We start from the raw sequence: 23198 nt of genomic DNA, 5'->3' as shown, positions 1-23198 counted from the left end.
TGTCAGCTCGAGGCAGAAGCAGCTGATTTGTAAATAACAAAATTGTAGGATTTATTCTTTTTGATGCACAGCACTTTTATTAAAAGAAAATCCCCTGGAAACCTCTGTAAATGGCATGAAACATATAATTAGACTTTTCTCACTCTCTGCTTATTTAAATGCTCTGTAACTTCAGTGGTGATCCAGTAACAACTGATTTTATAGAAACATCTGACAATGAGAACAAATATTTGCAGTGTTTTCAGTGTCTGCTCTATATTTCTCCCTGCTCACCACAAGGCACGAGGGAGAGCTTGCCTGCCTTGTGTGTAGATTAGCACCGCTTTCAAAGCTGCTCCCACTTCTAACCATATCCATTTTCCAGCGCTAGATATCAGGTGTGGCTTTTCATACCTTGATTCTTACCTCTAAAATGCTGCCCCCCAGATTCCAGACACAGACCTCACTGGTAGCTCCTGTCAACCCCAAGATGAGTGCTACCATCAGACAGGCTTGGGCACAGGCAAAGACACCACTGCCTGGCACAGCGGGTGGGTGGGTGGTGAAACAGGAGCGGACCCAGGCTCTCTCCTACCCCAACATCCGAGGCTGTGCTGCAGTTGGGTTTCTTTTCTTTCATCTGGGCTTGCCCATTTCTGCCCTTGCCCTGCTTGCTAGGGAAAGAGGTCCTGCATGTAGAGAGTCATTGGTATAGATGAGCCATAAAGTCATCCAGGCTTGACTTTGCTGCCCTGAACCTGCCCACCAGACCCCACAGCCATCAAAGCAGCCTGCGTAACATACCCTGGGTCATCTCACTGACTTCTGCTTTCACTCTTTGGGCCCAGTTTACATTCCTGGAAAGGCAAATGATGGGTAGGAGGATGCTGTCAGGATGACTGCCACCAAGTTCAACCTCTCCACCCAGGACCAGCCACTCCAGCACTGAGTTCAGTGGTTGCAATGTCCTATTCCGTTCCCCTGTTGGTATCTTCTGGGTAGTGTGGTGGGCCTGTAGGCATCCCTGCTGGCTTCGGTTCTGCCCATGCCACATGCAGAATTAAAGGGTAGATAATGAACATCACTTCCCTAATGTGTGCAGTGTGCTGGATGCATGCAGAGGTCTTTACCTGTGGAGACATGGCTCAGCCAAATTATTGCACAGGAGACAGGGACCCAGAGTTGTAATTCTTGACTCCTGCGTGCCAAGGACATCAGTGCCCACAGCAACCCAGCCCAGGCTGCCAAGATTATTCTGGAGACCATTTTGCCTCCCAGAATCTTGGAAATCACACCCATTCATAGCCTTCCTGTGGTAAGCCCACTGGCAGGTGGACCCACTGGGGGAACATAGAACAGTATTGCCATATTTTTCCTCAATACATTTTTTGCACCCATTTCCAACCTGTCAGAACAAGGGAAAAGAACACAGTCAATATAGTAATTCTGATTTTAAAATAGAAAGATAAAAATAGCCATTTTTAGAGGGTTTCAGGTTGAAGGTTGCTTGTCAGAATCCAAGAAGAGAGCAGCAGTTGTTCTGACACTGCGGTTTTCACATCCTTGTCAGAGATTTGAAGCAGGATAGCTGATGTGTGTTAAAAAAGGATGGTAAGGTTTAAAATAGTTTAGATGCTGCCTGAAGCAAGTTTTGAGGGATATAGTAAGAAGCATTGGTAGGAGTGTACATGCACCTAACACCATCCATATGGGGAAATTACTTGTTCAAACACCAATACCTTTAACGCAACGTTGACCTGGAACACCACAAAGCAAATGACCCAGAGAGGCATCAAGAAATTTCCCAAGAAATGATGTCAAAACAGAAATGGGGGAGGGAGGGAGAAGCTGGAGAAAACTTTCATGGCAAGAAAAAAAATTTAAAAACACCTCTCTTTTGTTTTTGACAGCTCTAATAACCCAGAGTCTAAGATTTGGGCTTGGAAAGGGGCCAGTTGGCCAAGCCTGCATCCACAGATGAGCTGAGATGATGCTGATAGTTGGAGGAAAGCAAACAGAAGAACCAGCAAGTCCAATGCCACCCCTGGTGAAAGGGATGTCTGCTAGTTCACGGGCAAATCTGTAGTTTAGGTGTGCAACAGTGGCTGGGACATGTGCCTCTGCTTCTCTTGGTATCTAATACAGCCAGCAGTTTTCCAGATACTGGAAATTTCTTTGATACATGGAATTTCTTTGAAAGCTATCCTGCAGTACCTAATTGTTTCAAATCATTTGGGCTTTTCTGAATATCTTTGTAACCCTGTGTTTCTGTAGATTTTAAAATATACAGTCTGAAGTTGCAAAAAGAAGAAAATGTTTTCCTGGGGTGGCAATAAGAAATAATCGGGGCAATCATGACTCTGAAACATCGGGATGGCCATCAAAATGTGACCTTGGCACCCAGGTTCTCTGCTGGTAATTTCACCTGTATTAGTTTAATCAGTAGCCAGTAGGAAAGATAGTGAGACACTAAGAAAGCCAGGGAAAAGTAAATTTGATCTAGTCCCAAATAGGTAGAACAGGAGCTACTCTGTAATTATATAATGTATATTCACCATTCAGCCTGGTTAAAACAAAAGTAAAAACTTCTATTTTCACATTAATAAACCCACCACAAAGCTATCCATCAGCCTCACAAAGGCACAACAGCTTCTGAGGGGCTTTGGCTGACATTCTCAGTGCCAGATGCCTTTGCCCCAGTGTTGCTGCTGCTGCTGCCCACAGCTTGGGGGGGACCCCAACCCCAAAAGAGATGCCTCTCTTTGCAAAGTGAGGGTGCATCTCGGGGATGTTTGCTTGCTCTTCTACTTCTAGAACCAAAAAGCAGAGGTTTAACCCCAATTCCCACCTCGCCCTTTTGCAAAGGGCCTGCTGCTGTTGCCACCACAAAGGGATGGCAGGTCTGAACATGGGGCACAGAGCTGCGCCCTCTGTGCTGCATATATTCCTCAAGTTTACTGCTCTTGCTATGACAAATTCAACCCCCCCTAGGAAAAAAAATATCTGTTATCACTGAGCATATGCAACTGCTAAAGATCCTATTCAATATAACTTCAGCCTGTTCCGAGAACTACATTTCACAGTTTCTTTATACAGTATCTGTCTGTCAGATATTGCCCACTAGATTACCATAGTCTATATAATAGTACCACCGTAAAAAAAACAATAAATAAAAGTACCTTTGGGGCATATTTTTTACTACCCGGTGTGGAAAAGAAAAAAAGAGAGATTAACAGGTTTTATTTTAATTTTACATTTCACATCTACACTATCTTCCCTATATAAATGGCACTAAGCAAATTTAAACACTACCATGTACTTGTGGATCATTTTGCTGTCATTTCTTTAATCTACTAAACAGAAATAGTACTGCATGAATTTAAGGTATTTCTAGAGTATCTGCTGCCCCAGTTCCTCAGTACGACAGCAAGCCAATAGCCTAAACTCAGAATATCAGGTCCCACTGTACATTTAAATGTGCTACTAAATAAAAATTCTTAAAAGCTTTCATTTCTCAATAAATCCAATTCAGACCTGGCATAAGCGAACACAACTCCTTTTGTCCCAGTCGGGCAGCATTACTACAATAATTAACCAGTGGTCAGAGGCAGTGGAGCAGAGACTAGTCCTTTAATTGCGTTGGGGTTTTTTATTTTTTTTGGTACCTTTCGGGTTACGGTTTTGTCCAGCTGCCCCTTCCTCCTTTCTGTTCCCCATCGGGCTGAGCTGTGCTCATACCAGCCTAGCGCTGAGCAGGGTTGCACAACAAGCCCTATTACTTGCACCTATTTGCTGACCAACTTACAACTGATCTGCAACTCATGTTGTTTCTTTATTGCCGCCAGCTATAAGCAAGGCGGGGTCTTGAAGGCTATGATTTAGGTATATTAAATTATAACAAGGAAATACTGATGTGGTCTCACTGGGACGACATGGTAAAAATTTATAGAAAAAGTCCTCGATATTTTAAACACCTCAAACTGAAGCAACCTTTGGTCTTCTCGCTAAGTGTCATACAAACAAGAAGGGAAAGCTGTGTATCTGAGATATTTCTTTATGGTTTCCTAGCTCAACCCCAGATGGTTTTAAGTAACGTGTATGTATTGCAGGAGACCATCCCAGTGTATTAAGAAAACAAGGCCTAAATATGTTCATATCCAGAAGATTCACAGTCTTATTAATGCATGTATGACACACATAGATTATTAACAGCTTCATAACTAGATAGAAACTTACATTTCAATAAACATACTTTTACAACCGCAAAGAAAAAGTTTTGCATTAGGATATTACTTCATGTCTTTGTCCTGGGAGAATGCAACTAAAGAAACCACATTTAAAATCAGACATTAGATATGCAAATATGTGTTCAGATCAGAGATACGAAAATTATTCAAATGATTAATTATTCATCATAAAAATGTCAATTAATAATTCTGAAGCATAATAGGCATCTTTCTAATGCATCTTTATTTTTCAAGCCTAAATACTGTTGAATCTGTGTTCAATTGCATTCTAACAAGTTTTTAAAAATTCAACAAAGTAAACAACCAACTATAAACAAAAGTGAGCAGTGAATTTTAATCACTGCCAACTGAGCCAAGAAATGTGTCCGAACTTCAGCACCAATCCCAGAAGAGAAGAAGAACCCTCTACACCTCACAGTGCGGGAGAGCAGACAGAGGATGCTCGCCCACTGACCCGCTGCCAACTCCCCCAGCCCCCCGAGCCGCTCACTGCTTGCCCTGAGCAGCAGGTTTGGGTCCTGTGGATGCTGTTCTCCTACCACAGACAGACAGATGTTGTGGACAGGAGATGAGCAGCTCTAGGCCATCAGAAGCAACTTTCTAAATGACAAAATTAACAAAAAGGTATGACGGAGATTCACTTTTAACGTGCAGGGACTCAAACAAGATTAGATATTACAGTGATCTGCTTGTTAGAAATGCCCAGGGATAGATAAATTAAAGCCAGACAATCTTTTCCCTTGCTTTTGGCTCGTATCCTATCCCTACATGGGTTTTCCACAGAGGAACTTGAAAACTTTGGGAATGTTGATTCAAAAGGTTTCTTCCCAAATATCTCATCAGTGGGTGGGGGGAGAGTCACTCCCTGACCCTTTCTTCCTCTCCTCCGTGCTTTCTTCCTCCATGTGGAAATAGAGGGAAAAAAGACTTTGCTCTCTAAATCCATTCATAGGGACACCTGCATTAAGGAAAAGTATCCAGCAGCATCTTGGGGCCACATGGGGCTTTCCCCAGTCAGAAAAATTACTCCAGCCTGTCTTATCTTCCACCACCACAGGTGACTGCAGAAAATAATCCCACCACCACCTCTGCCTCCAGCATTTTCTGTTTGTTTGTTTAGGTTTGGGATTTTTGTGCAACCTCCTAATTTCTGCCCAAAGCGAGGGCAGCTTCTGCGCCCCAGAGATGTGCGTGGGAGAAGCAGCCAGCACCCCCGGGGACCCCCAGTCCTGCAGCAGCCACTCCCCAGTGGAGCAGGGCTGCGGGGAAGGATGCTCTCAAGTGGGCACATAGCGTCTGGGTCCCCCAGCATGGGGGAGAGGGTTAATGACTAATGCAGGGAGGGTTCCACACTTTGGGGAAAATATTGGAGAGCCCTGGCTATGAAGGGCCCAAAGCAAAAGCCTCAGAGCAACTAACATGGTTTTAGAGGTGTTAAACCTCGGTCTTCACCAGCCTCTGAAAGGTATTAGTCAAAAGATATCAGCTAGAGCATCTTTGCTACTATACCCCCGATTTTCCTCCTTCCATGTGGGCAAGAAAACATTCTCCCCATTACTCATCCTGTGCCTGGGAAAAAGCAAACACACCAAAATAAATAAGGCCGTGAATCACCCACTAGCCTGTGTCACCATGTCTCCACAAAGCCACGACGGCAGAAGGCCGAGGTCCTCCAGGGCCTGTGCCCTACATCCCCCCTTGGCTGCTGGTTCCCTGCCCTGCCCATCACACCCAGGTACCCCAGGGTCTCAGGGGTCTCTCCCTGCAGAGACCCTCTCTCATGGTATTAAGCCCCCAGCAGCAGGGTTTGCCCCTGGCTGGCCCTACAGCCCCAGATGGGGTTGGGGGGCTGTGGGGTTATATCCAACGGGGTCAGCTGCAGGGGGTCATCTCCACTATGATGGGTTTTGGTGGACAAACCCTGGGAGTAGGAGGAGGCAGCTGGCATCACCCATGGCATCACTCAGGCAGGTTTGCATCAGGACCACCCAGCTGCCCCCATCTCACCTCTCTGCATTTCCACACAGGAAAACTTGAGGAAAAGAGGGAAAACCTGCACCCGGAGAACTACCCTTAAAGCCACCTCCAAGCCATGGCACTGGGTGCCTTATGCAAGGAGAGAGCTGGGGCTTGTGAGAATATTTTGAGTCTGTTTGTTTTTACAGTGATGGGGTGTGGGGGGGACCATATCTGCAGAAGTTTCACACAGAGCGAGGCACAGGCTCTGCATGGGGATGCTAAGGGTGAAGGGGCTGGGAGCTGGGCTGCCAGCACCACCCCAATAAAGGCAGGATCAATAGTCTGTCATTATTTCCATTTCCTAAAGACGCTGCACGCCCGTGATTAGTTCAGAGCTGGGCAGGAAATCATCGCCTGGATTAAGGTTAAATTCCATCTCAGAAGGGCTTAGCTGACTGCTAAGTGTTTATGTCCAACCTCCAAAAATTTAAAAAATAATAATAAACAAAAACAATACATGCCCCACATACCACTTTAAAATAACACCTAATAAGGTTGGGTGTTATGCCACTCCTGCGAAGATCAGAGCAGTTTATCGCTCTGATGCAAGCCCTGCTGAGGCGCTTCAGAGCTGGAGGAACTGTGAGATTGAGGGTTGAAAGAACAGTCTACAAAATTATGAATAGGGATTATCTGACAATACCAACATGTTCCTTAAAGCCCTTGAGCATCATCACACGGTCTGAGGGTTTGTTTTTTAGTGTGTCTGCAGATATATATTTGAATGATATAACATCGGCAGCACTCCTGCCTATTGCAGGTTAGGCTGCAGTTTCTCTTAATCTCCGGTTCATCCTCTCGGTTTGTAATCTGGAAATGTTTGAACAATATGTAAGGCGTTTGTAATGGGATTAATTTATTTTGAGAACTTGATGGTTGTTTTCTGTTTTTTTCTTTTTCTCATATAAAACATGGGTGACTGGAAATCGAGCAAGTCAGTAATTAGCATTCACTTTTTTCTTTTTCTTTCTTTTTATCATATGCATCTAAATTCAGTTTAGCTCTTTAAGGAATTGCCAGGCTGCCCTTGATTTATAGGCAGTGTCTCCTGGATCTGAGAGGTTCTAATTCAAATTAATAATACTTGAATCTGGTTTCGGGATATTTGCACTGTGCTATATATTTCATTAAGATATCATCACTCTCTCTGTGTGTGTGTGTATGATACATCTCTGTGTATACAGGTATATATTTAGGCATGGACAGGTCATGAATCCTGCAAGAAAATAGCGTTGGTATTTAGCAAATAGTGGTAAGAGAACTTTTGGCAAAGCCCAGCTAACCCATACTGGGGGAAAAATATAAATATAAATAAGAATGATAATAAAAAAAAATAATAAAAATAGAAAACCTTGTTCCCACTTTTGCATAATTACAGATTTCGGCAGCAGCAGCCCGCCAGGTCTGCAGGCAGATTTGCTTTAAGCTGCTCGGTGGCTGATAGCCCTGGCAGACCCTCCTGCCAGAGAAGCCGGGCTGGCCGGGCCCCGCGCAGGCAGGGCACAGGCAGCGCGCAGGCAGGGCGCAGGCAGGGCGCAGCCTCTCCCCCCCCCCCACGGCTCCGCCTGCCGCGCACGGCCCTGCAGCGGGGGGCTTGACCGGGGGGGGGGGGGGGGGGGCAGCCGGGGCGGAGGCGGGGGGTGTCGTCGGCCATTCCTTCGGCACCCCCGCCCCTCAGCCGGGGGGCTTTGGGTGCCCCCCGCGCCCGGGTGCGCTGCTGCCCCCCGCCCCGCGCCGGGCACCCACCCGCGTCCAACCAACAGATGACAAACCAACCCAAATCCCAAGCAAATCTCGGTGAGCTGCGAGGACACATTGCGGGGGGGAGGGGGGGAGAGGGGGGGTCCCCTGCCCTCCTTGGCGTTGCCCAGTCACCAGGATGGTGGTCGCTGAGCGGGACCAGTTTGGAGCGCAGCCGCCAGTGCCCGCTGCTCGCCTCCCAGCCCTTGCGTGAGGCGCACAGTCACCGCGCAGTTCAGGCGCAGTTTATCGCTGCATGGAAGTAAAAGTGTGGTGTGGGATCAGCGGAGCGTTCCGTTCGGTTTTCTGCAGGGGAGGGGGCAGAAAAAAAAAAAAAAAAAGTGCTGTAATAGATGCAACTCTTGTTGGGGGGGGGGGGGGGGGGGGCGCGGTAGCAGCTATTTAACACAGCCCTTTGGGCAGCTCCACGTTTACCTTCAGAAGGGAGCGGAGGAGCAGGCGAGATGTGAAGTTTTGCCTTTGCATTGAAATTATTTCGAGATCTTTTCGAGGAAGAGAAGGGCTGTGGGCTGTGCTGGGAGTTGGGCACGAGCGGATGGAGGCTCAGCCATCTCAACCCCCTTCGCAGATAAACGCCTTCGCTCAGCATCCCCTGCTCGGGCTGCCTTGACTTACTTCGATATTAGTTCTCAGTTACGTGCGGTGTAAACCAGCTTTTTGATTAACAAAACAGCAGAGCATTGGTTAAGAACACTTAAACTTCAAAAAAAAAAAAATCCCCCTGGGAAGTGGGCTCTGAATTGGTTAATAATGTGCAGTACTTGCTAAATTGCTGACTTCCAGATGTGGAAAATATCTTTCTTGTTTAGGACCTACGTAACCTGATTGGATTACGACAGAAGCGTCACATTGGAAGGCTTTTGAGTGATGATTTAATTAACCATACAGTAGAAAGCTGTATTTGCCAGGAAACCCCTTCCATATTTGCATAACCAATCCCTTCAGTGCAAAGGTGGAGTCTGGGTTTCTTTTTTTTTTTTTCCCTTTCCTTTTTTTTTTCTATATGTAATTTTATTTTAATTTTAATACTTGAAAAAGGTGAAAAACTTGTAACCTCCCTGAAGTTCAGTCCCACGCGTTACTGCTCCGCGCTGTCTCTCTGCCCATCCAGCTACTTCCAAGGGAGAGCAGCGCCAGGAAGAGCCCATCTCACCCCTGATCCGTATCTGTGAACAAAACAGATAGACTGTAAGATCTCAACACGGTTGTGGGCTTGTTTCTTTTTTTGTTTGTTTGTTTTTGGTGGTGTTTTTGGTTGTTGGTTTTTTTTTTCCACCAGATTTAGCTGACTATTCAAATAACCTGGATGAGTGCTGAAATGAAAGGCGGGGGGGGGGGGGGGGCTGGGGGGGGGGGGGGGGCTGGGGGGGTGGTGGTGGTGGAAATGTCCCAAAAGAAACGCGTTAAGGATAAAAATAAAACAGCACCAAAACGAGCAGGAGTCAGCCAGGAGCTTATTGGCAGTGCCCGAACAGAGTTTAGTTTCTAGGCATTATGTTAGGGTAAGTTTTCCCCTCCGCAAGAGGCGAGAGCTCCGAGAGGGGCTGGGAACCGGGACGGTGCGGGGCGCAGGATGCGGCCCCCACCCCGGCTCAGCGGGCGGGCGAGCGAGGCGGCGGGGATCCCGCCAGAGGGGCGGGGGGGGCAGGGATCCCGCCCGGGGATGGGGGGGGCCGGCAGCGATCCAGCCTGGGGGCAGGGGATCCGGAGGATCCTGCTGGTTGCGGGGGGGTGTGGGGGGTGTGGGGGCGCCGGCACAGATCTCGCCCTGGGGGCGGGGGATTCCGCCTGGGGGAGGAAAGGCGATGCAGGCGGGGGGACGGGGGGACGGGGGGGGCAAGACACGCACCGGGGAGAGGTGGTGTAGGAGGGCAGAAGATGCAGCAGGGGGGCGGGGGGGGGGGGGGGGGGGGGGGCGCAAGGCTGCAGCCCGGGGGGAGAGGGGATGCGCTCGGGGGGGGCAGAGGATGCAGCCGGGCAGGGAGGGGGGGCAAGGCTGCAGCCGCGGGGCAGGGGATGCAGCCCCCGGGGGGAGAGGGATGCGATGCCGGGGCGCGGGGAGTTTCCGCGGGGCGCCGCGGCGGGGTGAAGGCGGCGGGCGCGGAGCGGCGCGGAGCGGCGGGGCGGGGGGCGGGCGCGGGGCGGGGGGCGGGCGGGAGGAGGTGGAATTGCATTTCTGCCGCTAAAGCGTTCGCGGAGACTTCAAGGTATAATCTATCCCAGATCCTTTCCCAGAGAGAAACTTGGCGATCACGTTTCCACATGATGCTCACGTTTGGTGCTCTTCAATTATCCCTCCCCACAAAGATAGGTGGCGTGTGTTTCAGGGTCTCTCCTCTCGCTCCTACAGAAAAGAAAAAGAAAAAAATGTCATTAGAAGAGGCGTAACACGTCAGTCCGTCCCCAGGTTTGTGTTTCCTGGAGTGGCAGAAAGAGATCAGTCCTAACCTGCCCAGCAGGAATAACGGTCCTTCCGACAACTCTTTGCAAGGCTTTTTACAATTTCTTCAGGAGCTGCATCTCCCTTCACCTTTTCTCCTCCACTTCGCGGCTTCTTCATGCTTTTTCTTCTCACCATTTCTGGCCAAAACTACAAACAAGACTTCGCAGGTAGGTTCGGAATTTAATTCGATTTTTCCCCCCCTTTTTTTTTCCTCCCCTTCTCTTTTCTCACACCACCTCACGCACTAGCGGGTTTATTTAATTTCGATAAATTTTTATATTTTTAAGCGTGTTGGCTTCTTTCTGGCTTGTTTATACTTGGGGCGAAAAACCTCCCTTTTTTTTTTCTTTTTTTTTTTTTTTTCAACCGAAACCTGATGTCACTTCGTTACCGCTCCGGGAAGGGGTGAGCAGCTTCGGGGCTCTCGGGGCTGTGCCAACCACCACCCCTGCTCCCCTTACCTGTCAGCCAGGTACGGGAGGTACCTTTTACAACGCAGCAGCAAAAGTTTTAGTGCTAGGAATGGACTTCGTCCTCCTAAAAAAAAAAAAAAAAAAAAAAAAACAACAGAAAAAAGCGTCCCAAACCAAAAAACAACAAACCCCAACACCCACCCACCCCCCCCCCCAAAAAAAAAAAAGCCCAACATCCCTCCAACCACCTCCTGCTCTTTTTATTTCAGGTTTCACATCTTAGCTCTGAAAGTTTGCGGGTACCTGTTAATGCTTTACACGCCCTGAGCCTGCAAGAGCCAGCCCGGCCGGGCACCGCTGGAGCTCCAGCCCCGGGCAGGGCTCGCCGGCAAAGGATGTGTTTCCCCAAACAGAAAGTTTGCTGTTTTGTCTGCTTAGTTAGTTTCATTTCTTTATTTTATTTTATGAAGCTGAGTGAAGTAACACCTTAGCTTCTGGGATCCTAAAGCAAGAAGTGAAAGTACTGACTGGAACTTAAAAGTCGTTTACCAAAAAGCAAAACAGAAAAAAAATCTATATATTTCAAAAAGCTAGTCGGTCCTCTGGGAAGCAAAGTCTTGTCGAGATCTGCAGGTTTAAAATTATTGACAACTTTTTGCGGGAGGCTGAAGATCAGGGAAGGTGGTGAAACGCTTTTAAAACAATTCACCATTGGTGGTTTTGCATTAAAACGCCAATTGCCGAGGCAGGCTGAGGGTCCGGGCTTGCCTCGGTTCCTCGACTCCCCTCTCCGCTGCATCTTCTGGTGGGTCTGCCACGGTGATGCCACCATTGCCCACTCCAGGATCGGGAATAGCTGGCAAATACTAAAGTTTCTAGCACAATTCTCAGCCTCTTCCTTCCTCAGCCACACACATCCCCATCCCCAGAGCCACCAATTCACTCTGTCCAGGCAGAATCCCAAGCAGGAGAGTGTGAGGGAACACGTTGACCCCGCACACACTCTCTCAATATTCCCATCTTCTTACCTGCTCTGCGATTTATTTTTTTTAATTATTATTTTTTTTAAGCCAAGCACGTTTTATAACTGCAAACGCCTGAGAAGAGAGTTCAGGCAGAATAAAAAGACCTAGCAGCAGCACACTTCACTCCTCAGCCCTGATGTGAAGCTCCAGCAAGTAAAAAGACAGAAAGGAGGGAGGGGGGGAGAAAAAAGGGAATTAATTTTTTTTTCAATACCCCACTTTGCTGCAAAGAAAAAATAAAACCTAAAATTGTTGAGTCAGGGAATAATTTTTTAGGTTTTGTATAAAACTCCCAGTACAGGAGAAGACAATAGATGCGAAGGAGAGGGGGGATCCTTCTCAGGAGAGCAAGGGTTAATTGCCCTTGTTTTACAGTTTGCATCTGTTACATCTTTTATAGCCCCCTGTTTAAACTAATCCTCAAGTCAAAGCATCTTTAAAGCTACAGCATCTTCTTCGAGATGGACTGAGTTTCAGGAGCGTTCTTGCAGCAAACCAAATGCCCTCTCCTTTTGACAGATAGAGTCTCCTGCACAGCCCGAGCACACAGGCACACACAGTAGGTCCAAAAGTTTACAAGTTAAAGAGAAATGGGGGGGGGGGGGGGCGGAGGGGGGAAGGAAAAAAAATAACTGAAAGGTTGAAAACTCTGACAGCGGTAGTTTTGATTTCTGTTTCTTTTCTGGGAAAAAAAAAAAAAAACAGGACACTCTGAAGCTTTGTTTAACTAAGGGGCAGGGGAAACCCTGAATATTGTCAAACTGACTAAAAAGGTGACAGAGGTTTATAATTACAGTGCTCGTTGTTAGGGGGAGGGGAGGTCTCCGTGCTGTGCTTTACCCCAAAAGGACGGGGGAGAGCCATGTTTCCCTCTCCTCTTATCACTTTGCTGGAGTGCACTTGGGGGGGGGGGGGATAGGAATAGGATAGGATAGATAAATAAATAAATAAATAAATAAAGGCAGGAGGAGAAGGAGAGAAGGCTAGCGTTTCGTGTGAAAAAGAAGTTCTAATGTCAAATTAAAGTTCTTTTAGGAGGAAACGGTCCGCCTAGCATTGAGTCAAACAGCCTACTGTAAAAGCTGTGCATTCCCTCATACGGTCATGAGTTATGACTCATTTGAGATGTAATTCTTGTCTCTCTCTCTGATCTGCTTTGCTGGTGCAACACACACGCACACGCACACACGCGCGGAGAGGGAGAGAGGGGCACACGCGCGCGCGCGCCCGCACACCCGCGCACACACACGCACACACCCCGCGCGCACAAGGCAGAGCTCCCCCCCCCCCCCCCCCCCGGCACACACACACACGCAACACAACAGCCCCCAAATAAATAATTAAATAAACAGAGGAGGAAAATCTGCCCGGCTGGGGAGAGAGAGAGAGAGGGGGGGGAAGCCCCGCTCCGTCTGCGTCCCACCTCCCCGGCACGGCGCGGCTCGCCGTGTGCGTGGATGGGTTCTTTTTCGGGTGCAAATTCGGGTCCCCGTTGGCGCCCTGCATTTAAATGGGATATACCAATGCCCACATTGTTGCTGTGTTTGGTTGTTACATAGAGCCTGCGTGCTGCTGAATCAGGGAGTCGAGTCCATGCGAACTGCCATCTGATCCACTCTTATCAATGAAGCAGCAGATCATGGCGGATGGCCCCAGGTGTAAGAGGCGAAAACAAGCCAACCCCCGCAGGAAAAACGGTAAGCGCCCCCCCCAAGCAACTTTTTCCGGCCGGCTCCGCCGCGGCGAGGGGGGGGGAAAGCGGCCGCAGGACGGGGAGCGCCGTGGGGGGGACGGGGACGGCGCCCGCCTGGGCGGCAGCGGCGGCAGCGCCCGCCCGGGGCTCGCCAGCCCTGCGCGGCAGCGGGGCCGTCCCGCGGAGGCTGCGCGGCCGCGGGGCGCCGGCGGAGCGCTGCAGGGGGCTGGTGTGTGTGTGTGTGAGGGCGGGTGTGTGTATGGGGGGGGGGGGGGCAGTGCAGCACCGCCGAGCCCCAAAGTTTGTTGCGCGGGCGCGGAGCGGGCGGGCCGGTGGCCCGGCGCGGCGGGGCGGTGGCAGCCCGGGTCCCGGTCATCGGGGAGCGGAGAGGTGCGGAGCTGGGCGGCGGAGGCGCGGAGCGGAGCGGAGAGGAGCGGAGCGGGGCGGGAGGGCGGCCGGCCCCGCTGCCGGCCCTGGGAAAAAAAAAAAAAAACGGCAGCGTGAGAACCCCGAGGCAGGCTGGCACCGAGTTAGCGGCTCTCTCTTTTTTTATTGTTAGAGACTCGAAAATGAAACTTCCTCCTCCCTAATAATTAATAATACTAATGAGTTCGGTGCCCGATTGTCCATAGCTGCCCTCTGCCCGGCTCCGCCGGCCGCGGAGGGCCGGGGCGCAGTGGGACGCGGTGTTCTGGGCTCATTCCACATTTGGCAGCTTTCACTGGTGCGGGTCTCTCTTTTCTCCGTCTCTCCCCGTCCCTCCCTTAGTTTCCTCCTTTCTCCTCCGGCTGATAGACTCTCCCCCAGCGCCAGCCCCCCCCCCCCCCCCACCCGCAGCCCCTCGCCTGGCCATCCCGGCCCCACTTTCAACAACTTTCCTCTCTGGAGGAGCCGGAGGAAGAGAGATATTTGTGTGAACCTGAACCCATGCGCTTATAGCCCAGCTACTTCATTTAAGTGGAGAGGTGGAGGTTGGGGGGGGGGGGGGGGGGGGAAGAGAGGAGGAGGAGGAGGGGGGACACACAAACACAACAACAACAACAAAAAACACAAAGACAAGAGAATGTTGATTAGAAACAAATGATCCTGTCCCCCCCCCCCTTCCTTCTCTCTAGGTTGTGAGTGTGTGTGTGTGTCTTTTTCTTGTTGTGGTGGAGGCGTCGAGCCATATGGGGGAGTGATAGAGGAATTTTAGTCAGAAACTGTTCGTTATGTTACACTGGCTTTTCCCTTTGTGTTGTCTTTGATCTATTTGCTTGGCTTAGTATTACAAAAAAAAAAACCCAACCAACTAAAATAATATATTCCGAGCAGCTTCCCAAGGATCCGTTCCTTGTTATCTTTTTTTAAAGTCTCTCCCCCTCCACCACCACCCTTTACTCTTGTGTCTGTCATTATTTAAGGTGGTCCTCACAGAGGAGACCTCCCCTTCCCCTCATCTCTGGGTAATTTAGTAGACATTAAAATTACACGTAATGTTTCCCTCTCCTCTCTTGTGTTTCCTCTGTTCTTTTTATTAAATGTTGGTTATTGATTTTCTAAAATCAATGTCTGTTGTGGGGCTTTTTTCCCCTTACAAGTATCTAAAGCACGTTGCTGATCAACTGGATAACAAAAGCTTTGTGTCAAGTAGCCTTTTTTCTTATGTTAAACAGTCATTTTTGAGAGAAAAAGAGAATGAGATTTAAAGCAACGCATCCAGAAGTGCTCTTTTGCAGTAAAGAATATTCTGAGTGTTTGAGGGGGTTTTATTCTTCTTCTTCAGCCTCCTCGCTTTTTCATACAAGATTATTAGTTTAGCGTGTTAAACTCATCACATGCTCTGTGATGAGGGATGCATCTACGTGTTTGATATTTTCTCAACACGATTTGAGACGGATCCCACACCCCCCAAAGAAAAAAAAAACAAACAACCAAAACCCCCCAAAACCCTGAAAAGCTGGGTGCCTCTGTGTACCCAGGACACCGGGGCTGCAGCCTGGCCGCCCTGATGCTGCAGCCAAGGCTCTGGGGGCACGTCTGGAGCGGGGTGGCACAGATTCGTGTTGCTGCCGTGCAGAAGTGTGTTTGCAGGGAACTGCACTAACTTGGGAAGCCACCACACTTGGGAGTCGAAAGTTTAATTGCGATTTTTAAGGGAACCACGTAAAGAGCCTGCAAACTTCAAGTGTGTGCGCTGGTTAGGCGCAGGGCTAACTTCTCCCTCCGTGCTCTGGCCAAGGCCGGGGGGGGGGGGGGGGGGGGGGGGCGGGGGGAGAGAATCATTCTCGACTTTCTGCCTGTCCACTCGTTTCTCTTTGTGCTCCCTAATTTGTTTCTTTCATTCATTTCTGCGTGAGAAACGTCCTGCTTCTGAGGAGCAGGTAGACCAGCGAGAGTGGGTTTGATTTGGGTTGATTTTTTTTTTTTTCATTTTCTCTTTCTCGACAAGCACGTATCCAATGCCTTTCCCATTGGGAATTGCCCAGGATTTATCTGGACTGAGTGGATTTTTCTTCTTTCTTGGATTCGTGGAAAAGATGTTACTTCTGAGCTTGTGTCTTTGCTGATAACACCAGAAACGGTGATGCTTATCGAAATAAGCCAGAAATTCCTTAGAAACGCAGCAGAACCAAAATAAAATTTAAAAGACACGGAAAAAAAAAAAAAAAAGCTGGTCATCAAGGAAGCTGGGGAAGTGTGAGTGCAATCACATAGAAATTACAGACGGGGACAAAACAGAATAATCCAACTAATGCCTCAGTGGGCTCCACGCCTATGTGCGTGTCTCTGCGTGTGTGCGATGGGCAAGGCTCGGGATTAGGTACCGGGGCTGGATAAAATTACGGCCGAGCTAAACAGGGTAGAAAGGAAGAAAGCTGGGGATTTTCCAAGATAACGGGGTTGATCAGAGCTGCTGGAGTGAAGGAGAGGTGTGCTGGGGGGGGGGGGGGGGGGAGCGCTGAGAGAGGCGCTGTGGAAATCAATGAGGGGTGAGCCCCCCCGGGGGAGGGGGGGGCAGGACGGAGGGTGGGAAGGTGGGAAGGAGAGGACCCCGAAAGCGGGCCGGGGGGGCGGGAGGTGCGCGGAGCGGCAGCCCAGGAATGCGGCGGGGCTCCGGGAAGTTCAGTCAGATGATTCCCAGCGCCTGACTCACTTCGCGGCACTTTTACTCGGGAGAGAAGTCGCGGCAGAGGATGAGGAGGAGGAGGAAGAGGAGGAGGAGGAGGAAGAGGAGGAGGAGGAGGAGGAGGAGGAGAGGGCAGCTAGCCGCCTTTCTGCACGGGCGCCCCGCGGAGGCGGGGGCTGCGCCGGCGGCCTCAGTGCCGGTGCGGAGCGGAGCGGAGCGGTGCGGTGCGGAGCGGGGGCCCGGCAGGCACCGCTGTCCGGCCGGCCGAGCGCCCTGCCTGCCCTGCCTCCTCGGATGGGCTGCCTCTCCGCCTTGTTGTGCTTTGGCGTTCCTTGGGTGGGCTTTTATTTCTCAACACCCCCCCTCCTTCCCTTTTCTCTTCCCCTCTCAAAAATAAAACACAAAATTCAAATCCCCAGGAAGGAGGGGAAGGGGGGAGGGGAGAAAGTTGGATCTCATTTACCCCAAAGTTTCAGTAAACAGCTCTCTTTGATTCCTTTGCCATCTCGCTTCCAGTTGTAAAGAAAAGGGAGAAAGTTCAATGCTTTCAGGGCGTCTGATCCGAGGGAGAGCACAGCCCAAACAAGCAGGCACGATTATACTTGCTCAGAGCCTTTCCCAAAAAGACACCCACCCACCCTCCTTTCGGAGATGCTGGGGAAGGGGGAAAAACCACCTTCGCTTCCCATTTGAAAAAAAAAAAAAAAGGGGGGGGGGGGGCGGAAAAATCCCCACAACCCAGCCTGCCTGCTGCCTTCAGTGAGTGGGAAGTGAGGCTTGTCTTCCCTGCCTGGAGAAGTTTGGAGGTAGCTAGACTGGGGCTGGGGTGCGAGGAGGAAAGCTGCTGGTGGTGAGATCCAGGTGGCAGAAGGCAGAGCGGGCATCTGGGAGCGCTCCTTTTCCCGGGGACCTCTGCAGGGCTGGGAATCCGTTGCGAGGAGATTACTCCGGGAGTTGGGCACTGGCTAGGGAGAACAAATGCGCTACCTCCAGAAAAGCACCTGGAGATAGGTATTAAAAATTAATGCCATACATGCGAGTGACCAGGGCGTCGTGATTACCTAGCTGCATTATCTCGGTGCAGATTCATGTCCAGACTGAGCTGTGACATGGAGCAGAGTAGGTTGCTTTCTGTGTCAAGACTGATCTATTTATTTTATTCCGAGTTTCGAGAAACCCAGCGAATTTGGGGATTAGTGCCTGATTTACTGTTTGCCATTTGTGACCGTTCCGTACTTACTGGCTTTTGCTTATTGCACATGCTTGGCAAGCAAACTTTTGGGGGGATTTCTAATTACTGTAAGAAAATACATTTGATGCCTGGAAAAAGCCATATTTGAAAAGGAAAAAAAATTAACAAGGAAACCATTACAAGTTAATTATCGATAATTGTATGTAGCCAACTGCCCAAGGTAGGGAAAATATGTGGAAGACTGAGATGTAAGGTCTCAGGACGGGCTGGTAATATTCCCCAAGAAAAATGTGCGTCTCCCTTCTGAGTGGAAAGAAGAGTGTTGATTCTTTTACAGCAGCCCCACATTCATTCCAAGAAATAGGAAATTCTTCGCCTCACAACAGTTTTTGGCATCTGCATTATCCCAGTGCTTTTAAGGTGCATTTTCTCCTCTGTGAAAGAGAAGTCTTTGTCCTTTTTTTCTCCAAGACCATGGCTTCCCAAGGTAGACACTATTTTGTGCCTGTCACATAGAAAGGGAGTGCAGGTTTGCAGTGCTCACAGACAATTGATTGTCTGCCCTAATGTGTTTCATTTACATGTTTATAACGTCAATAGTGCTGGGGTGTCCACTGTACCATTCATTCCAGCATTCCCACAAGGGTGCAATTGTCTGAATGGCCAAGTCAGACACCTTTTTGATTGCTCTTTAGTTGTCTTTTTAGAATATAGAGAAAAAGGAGAGAAATCTGTGATGCAGAAACACTAGTTGAAAATATTTCAGAATTAAACATCACCATTAAAGCAGATGTGAGCATTAGACAAACAGTATATTTTAACTAAGGTTCCGAAGGTGGAAACAAATTCAGAATAGTGGGGATGGTTACTGCACACGACATCCAGTCCCATCCTTTCATTTTTTTTAGGCTTTTTTAAAATGATTTGTCGTTTTCATTTTCATTTCAGCCCCTGTAAGTGCAGCCACCTCCTAACTCTTTGTATGCTTAACTGTAATTTGCGATTTTTTTGCTATGTATTTACATATCTCTGTTTATGCCAACAGCGTCAGCTAACCACTTGGAAAGTCTATTGAGGGAATATCTAGTCTGTGAGAAGTATAAACTTAAAAAAAAAAAAAAGATCCAAATATTTCTTCATCAAGCATTTTTAATGAAAAAAAAACCCCACGACAATGCCTAGACTTTTTCTCGAAGCGGTTTAACTTAAATAGCTGTGTACCAACTTGTTAAGCCTGCAGTTACCGTCCCCTTGTGCTGTGAGCTTTCAGCAAAGTGTGTCTAGGAGTTCCCAAGTCAATAAAAGATCACTTTTTAAGGTGTGCTGCGCTGTTTTGATATGCCACGCTGTCCTTTATCATTTAAGTTGCCTCTGAGGCAGGCAAGAAGCGATTGCTTGTGTCTTGTATCAGGATAAATAAGCCACGCAGCTTATTGAAACTTACGGAGAGAGATACATGCATACATGCGTATGCACCTATGCAGGCGTATATCGTGTATACATAGATGTGGTATGTATAGGTACGACAAGAAATAACGGTTCACATTTCAGACTAGATCATTTCCCCCTAAAAACGATGCTGATCCCAAGAGCTACAATTAATACAAGTTGACCTGTTCCGTCCGTGATCATAAGGGGAAAGAGCACTAAGTCCTGTAGCTTCTGCTCGGGAGGTAAAGCGAGGGAAAACTTTTTTTTCCCTCCCTTCCTCTCTCTATAATTTTTGTTGTAATTTTTTAAAAATGCCTGTTTGTGGAGAGATTTCCTTTATTTTTTTCTTTTTTTTTTTCCTTTTTTTTTCTTTTTTTTTTTTTTTTTTTTTTTGTGCCTAACAGGGAAGACACAGTAGATGCACCGTTAGCTGAACCCCTGACACGGCGGTCTTTTGAATGCCTTAGGTATGATTTCACTTTCGCTCACATCAATGCTGACCTGAATGCCTTTCATATCTGATCCGCTGTGTCTCTCCCAGTAAACATCCCCTGAGGGGAGAACAAAGAAAGGAGCTCTTCTTCTTCTTAATCACAATTCAGCCCATTCACCGCCGGCAGGCTACATTTGCATTCTGCAACAGAAAGCCAAGATGAAAAGAAAAAAAAAAGAGAGTGAGAAGAAGGGGGGAAAAAGCAGAAGGGTGGAGGCTGAGTAAAATAACTTAGGTGTTTGTAGCTGTTTGTTGGGCTTCCCCTAGTTACAAGCCTTATATAGATCCTGCTCTACCCAGCCTTGGCTCTTCTGACAGGCAGATAGTGTTACAAGATGGCATGCCTGTACTATTCATGGCCACTCGCTCTAACACTTGAGGTAGAAAGTGTCAGAGAGGGATCAAATTCTACTCTGAGAAGTCTGTTATAGTTAGGGTCAGGTGTGTGTACTCTCAGCTCTTGACTGCTGCCTATTATTTTGTTTTAATTACTATTATTGTTTACTCACCATGACCTTGGGGAGCGGGGGTGGCTGGGGGTTAGGCAGGCTTGGCCACCACCGGCGAGCAGCTCAGCGGTGAAAAATCGCCCTTTCCCCAAGATAAAGGGATTTTGTAATATTATGATTTCCCACACACACACACCTATGTGCATGTTGCCGTTGGTGCCGGGGGCGGCGGTGTCCCCAGGCTGGCGGCTGCACCGGCCCAAGGGGGAAAAGCAGCGACTCAGCGAATCCTCAGCGGCACCACAACGTGCTCACGGAGGAGGAGGAGGAGGAGAAGGAAGGCGAGAACTGTGGAAGTTTCTGTAGCTGGGTTCCCTCGTGGGGTTTCGCAGTCACGTTCATGTACATTTCCCGGCTGCCCCCCCCCCCCCCCCGCCCCTATTCCATCCCTGTCCCCCCGCCTCCAGCTTTGCCTGTTTGTTTGCTCTTCAGAAGCTCTTCTGTGCTTCTAATCAGACAGTTAAAAAAAAATAATGGTGAGGTCTTTGGTCGTAGCCACTTTTTTCTCACCAAGAGAAGGTTTATTTATAACTGGATCCTGCTTACTGAGAAGTATTTAAGCCCTTTCAGGCAGAGCTGTCAAAATTTCCTGTGTTGTTTGCCTCTATTTGCAACATGCAAAAAGTAATATGCAGTTGCTGGTGTTGGAATAACCGGGGTAGTGCAGAAATCTCAAGTGACAAGTTTTCAGCTACACTATCTCCTGCCGACCAAACTGTCATTTTTTAATTTTTTTTTTTTCCCCACAGAAACCACTTCTAAGATCCTAACAGGTTCCCCACCCCCCACCACCCCTCAATCAGCAAATAGATTAAACGTGCTAAAGCAACTTCGAGAGGGAAGAACAGTTTGAACAATGAGGAGCGGGAGGGATGTCTTATTTTCCTGTAGCTGCTATGGCAGATTTCACTCATAAGGAGCACACTAACCGAGATGTTACCAGTTGAACAGAAGCATGTGACACAGATTCCTGATTTTTTCCCAGAAGATTTACAGAATTTACAAAAAGAGATTATCTCTACACCTTCCACCCTCCTAACCACCCCCATGACCCAAGCAATGGAGGATTTAGGCAGATTTACTTCAGTAAACACCTTTGGACACTTGGGGAAAAGTAGGAGTCTGTTTGCAAAAGCAGGCTTTTGTTAAGTGAGGTGCTGGATAATGCTTTACCAAGCAGCTGTGATATTAACCTACCCAGTAATGCTGGAAAGAGCGTTAACTCCTTGTGCACTCCAGGTCCCGGCGGGGCTGGCCCCGCAGGTACCGGGCCCGCGGAGGGGGGGGGGGGGGGGGGTTGGGGGGGTTGAGGGGATTGGGGAGCGGGGGGGGCGCGAGCGAGGAGGTGGCACTGCTGAAGCCACAGCAGCCGGTCGACCTGACACATCTTTCAGATGGTGGCAGCGGAATCTTTCGGGGTCAATCCATCAGGCACAGGGCTGGGAAGAGCTGGGAGGCATCGCCAGGAAAGCCTCCTCCATCACTTAGGGGTTAGCTATACGTGTGTGCGCACACCCCCCACCCCCCATCTGCCCCCACGTATGTGACATAGCCCAGGATGTCTCCAGGAAGGCTCGCAGGCGCTGCTGAGGGAGGGAGGTCACGTTAGGATTCGCACCCGAGCAGCAGAGGAGCTGGGAAGATGGGGGGGCAAACCTGCCGGGGGGCTGCGGCCCCCTGCCCCCAGGGCAAGGCTCCGGCCTGCGTGGGGGGTACCCAGCCCCGCAGGGAGCCTGGGCTTGGGCCAGGGGCTGTTCCCTGCTCTTTTCGGAGCCATGGGAAGAAGGAGCCAGTAAGTTAGTTATTTTCGCTGGGCATAAGAATAACTTTACAGGTGTTTCTTTTTTTAGCTCGAAGAAGATTGCTTCATTTGGGGATTTTTGTTGTCGAGGGTTCTTCTTTTTTTTTTTTTTTTTTTTTAAAAAAAGTGTAGGTGTCAATGTTAGAGCAGCCACAAATGTGTGAGAAAGCAAAGGGTATGAGACATGACAGAATTAAAGGTGTTTGCTATGTTGTTACCCGTGTGTCAAGCTGCAAGCTCCCTTTGTCACAGCCTCCTGGAGATTTGATAGTGCGGATCCACTTCCAAGTGATACAGCAGTTTCTAATGGGGTATTTGAATGCGGTGCGGTCGTGGCTATTGCATTCGCCTCCCCAAAACCATTTAAACGCCTTGACGTCGCGCACACCCCATTACTCCCACCTTACACAAGGGTGCTGTGCGCTCAAGCACCAGGACAGCAGCCATAGCGTTACAGTATCTGGCATGGAGCACCGTTTGGCAGGAATGTCATCTACCAAATCATCCCATAATTACGTTTTATGTTATTTGTATGAATGACCAAGCATGCAGTATTCCTTTTGAAATCAAAGGAAGGCTTAAAATGCGTTTTTGAATACTTTCAGACCATGGTCAGGTCACAGTTTGGGAGTTGAATTAAACTGATCTCATTTGTGATCTAATTGAGGTTGGCAACAACCTTACCAGTAGCAATAACATACAAATACAAATCAAAGAGCAGAATTCAGCAAATCAGATCTTTTGCTCGAATCCTGCCTGGGAGTTATTCTCCGGCTGCCAACAGAGAAGTTAAACTTTGTCCCGCTTCTCAGCGGCGGAGCGAGCCTTGCATATTTTTCGGGGCTGTGACGGGGAAGTTGGGCTGCGGAGATGGGCGCACAAAGGCGAGGGGGGAGCCCTCGCCCCCTCGGACGGGGGGTGAGGACAGGAGCAAGGCGCAGCGACTCGTCACGTCTGTTGCTAGAGAGCCCAGTGGCAGCGAGCGTAGGAGGCGGAACGGGGGAATACGCTTAGGAAGGACCAGAAAGAGGAATAGGTCGCTGCAAACAGCAACGATTATTCCAAGCGGAAAGTCAAGGCAGC

The 23198-nt window shown here is 49.0% G+C and overlaps 1 protein-coding gene and 1 long non-coding RNA gene across 9 annotated transcripts in view; one reads left to right on the top strand and one right to left on the bottom strand.

The window, feature by feature from the left end:
- Positions 1-8048: 8048 nt before the first annotated feature.
- On the bottom strand, positions 8049-13440 carry LOC106631573 (uncharacterized). Of its 3 annotated transcripts, none has more exons than XR_008733553.1 (6): positions 13311-13440; positions 10911-10986; positions 10455-10596; positions 10280-10350; positions 8421-9172; positions 8049-8291 (listed from the first exon to the last, which is right to left on the bottom strand). It is a non-coding gene; the product is annotated as an uncharacterized LOC106631573 (long non-coding RNA). The 3 variants fall into 3 exon arrangements; XR_008733552.1 differs by lacking the exon at positions 13311-13440 and adding an exon at positions 11891-12281; XR_001335379.3 differs by lacking the exon at positions 13311-13440 and adding an exon at positions 11166-11884.
- The window catches only part of ZEB2 (zinc finger E-box binding homeobox 2), a 115868-nt gene continuing 103144 nt past the window's right edge, over positions 10475-23198 (top strand). For 2 of the 6 annotated variants that reach the window (XM_027814773.2, XM_005433172.4), the window contains exons 1-2: positions 10475-10616; positions 13447-13584. In XM_027814773.2, coding sequence (XP_027670574.1) covers positions 13512-13584 — 73 coding nt within the window. In that variant the 5' untranslated portion in view covers positions 10475-10616; positions 13447-13511. Of the gene's footprint in view, positions 10617-12287; positions 12447-13229; positions 13337-13446; positions 13585-19716; positions 19780-23198 lie in introns of those variants that run through there. The other 4 variants (XM_055718599.1, XM_014285597.3, XM_014285602.3 and 1 more) reach the window with 4 other exon arrangements.

Source organism: Falco cherrug, chromosome 8 (assembly GCF_023634085.1).
Source record: "Falco cherrug isolate bFalChe1 chromosome 8, bFalChe1.pri, whole genome shotgun sequence".
In the NCBI taxonomy this organism is placed as follows: domain Eukaryota; kingdom Metazoa; phylum Chordata; class Aves; order Falconiformes; family Falconidae; genus Falco; species Falco cherrug.
The sequence above is the reverse complement of the archived record's forward strand: the minus strand, read 5'-3'. Positions and strand labels throughout refer to the sequence as shown.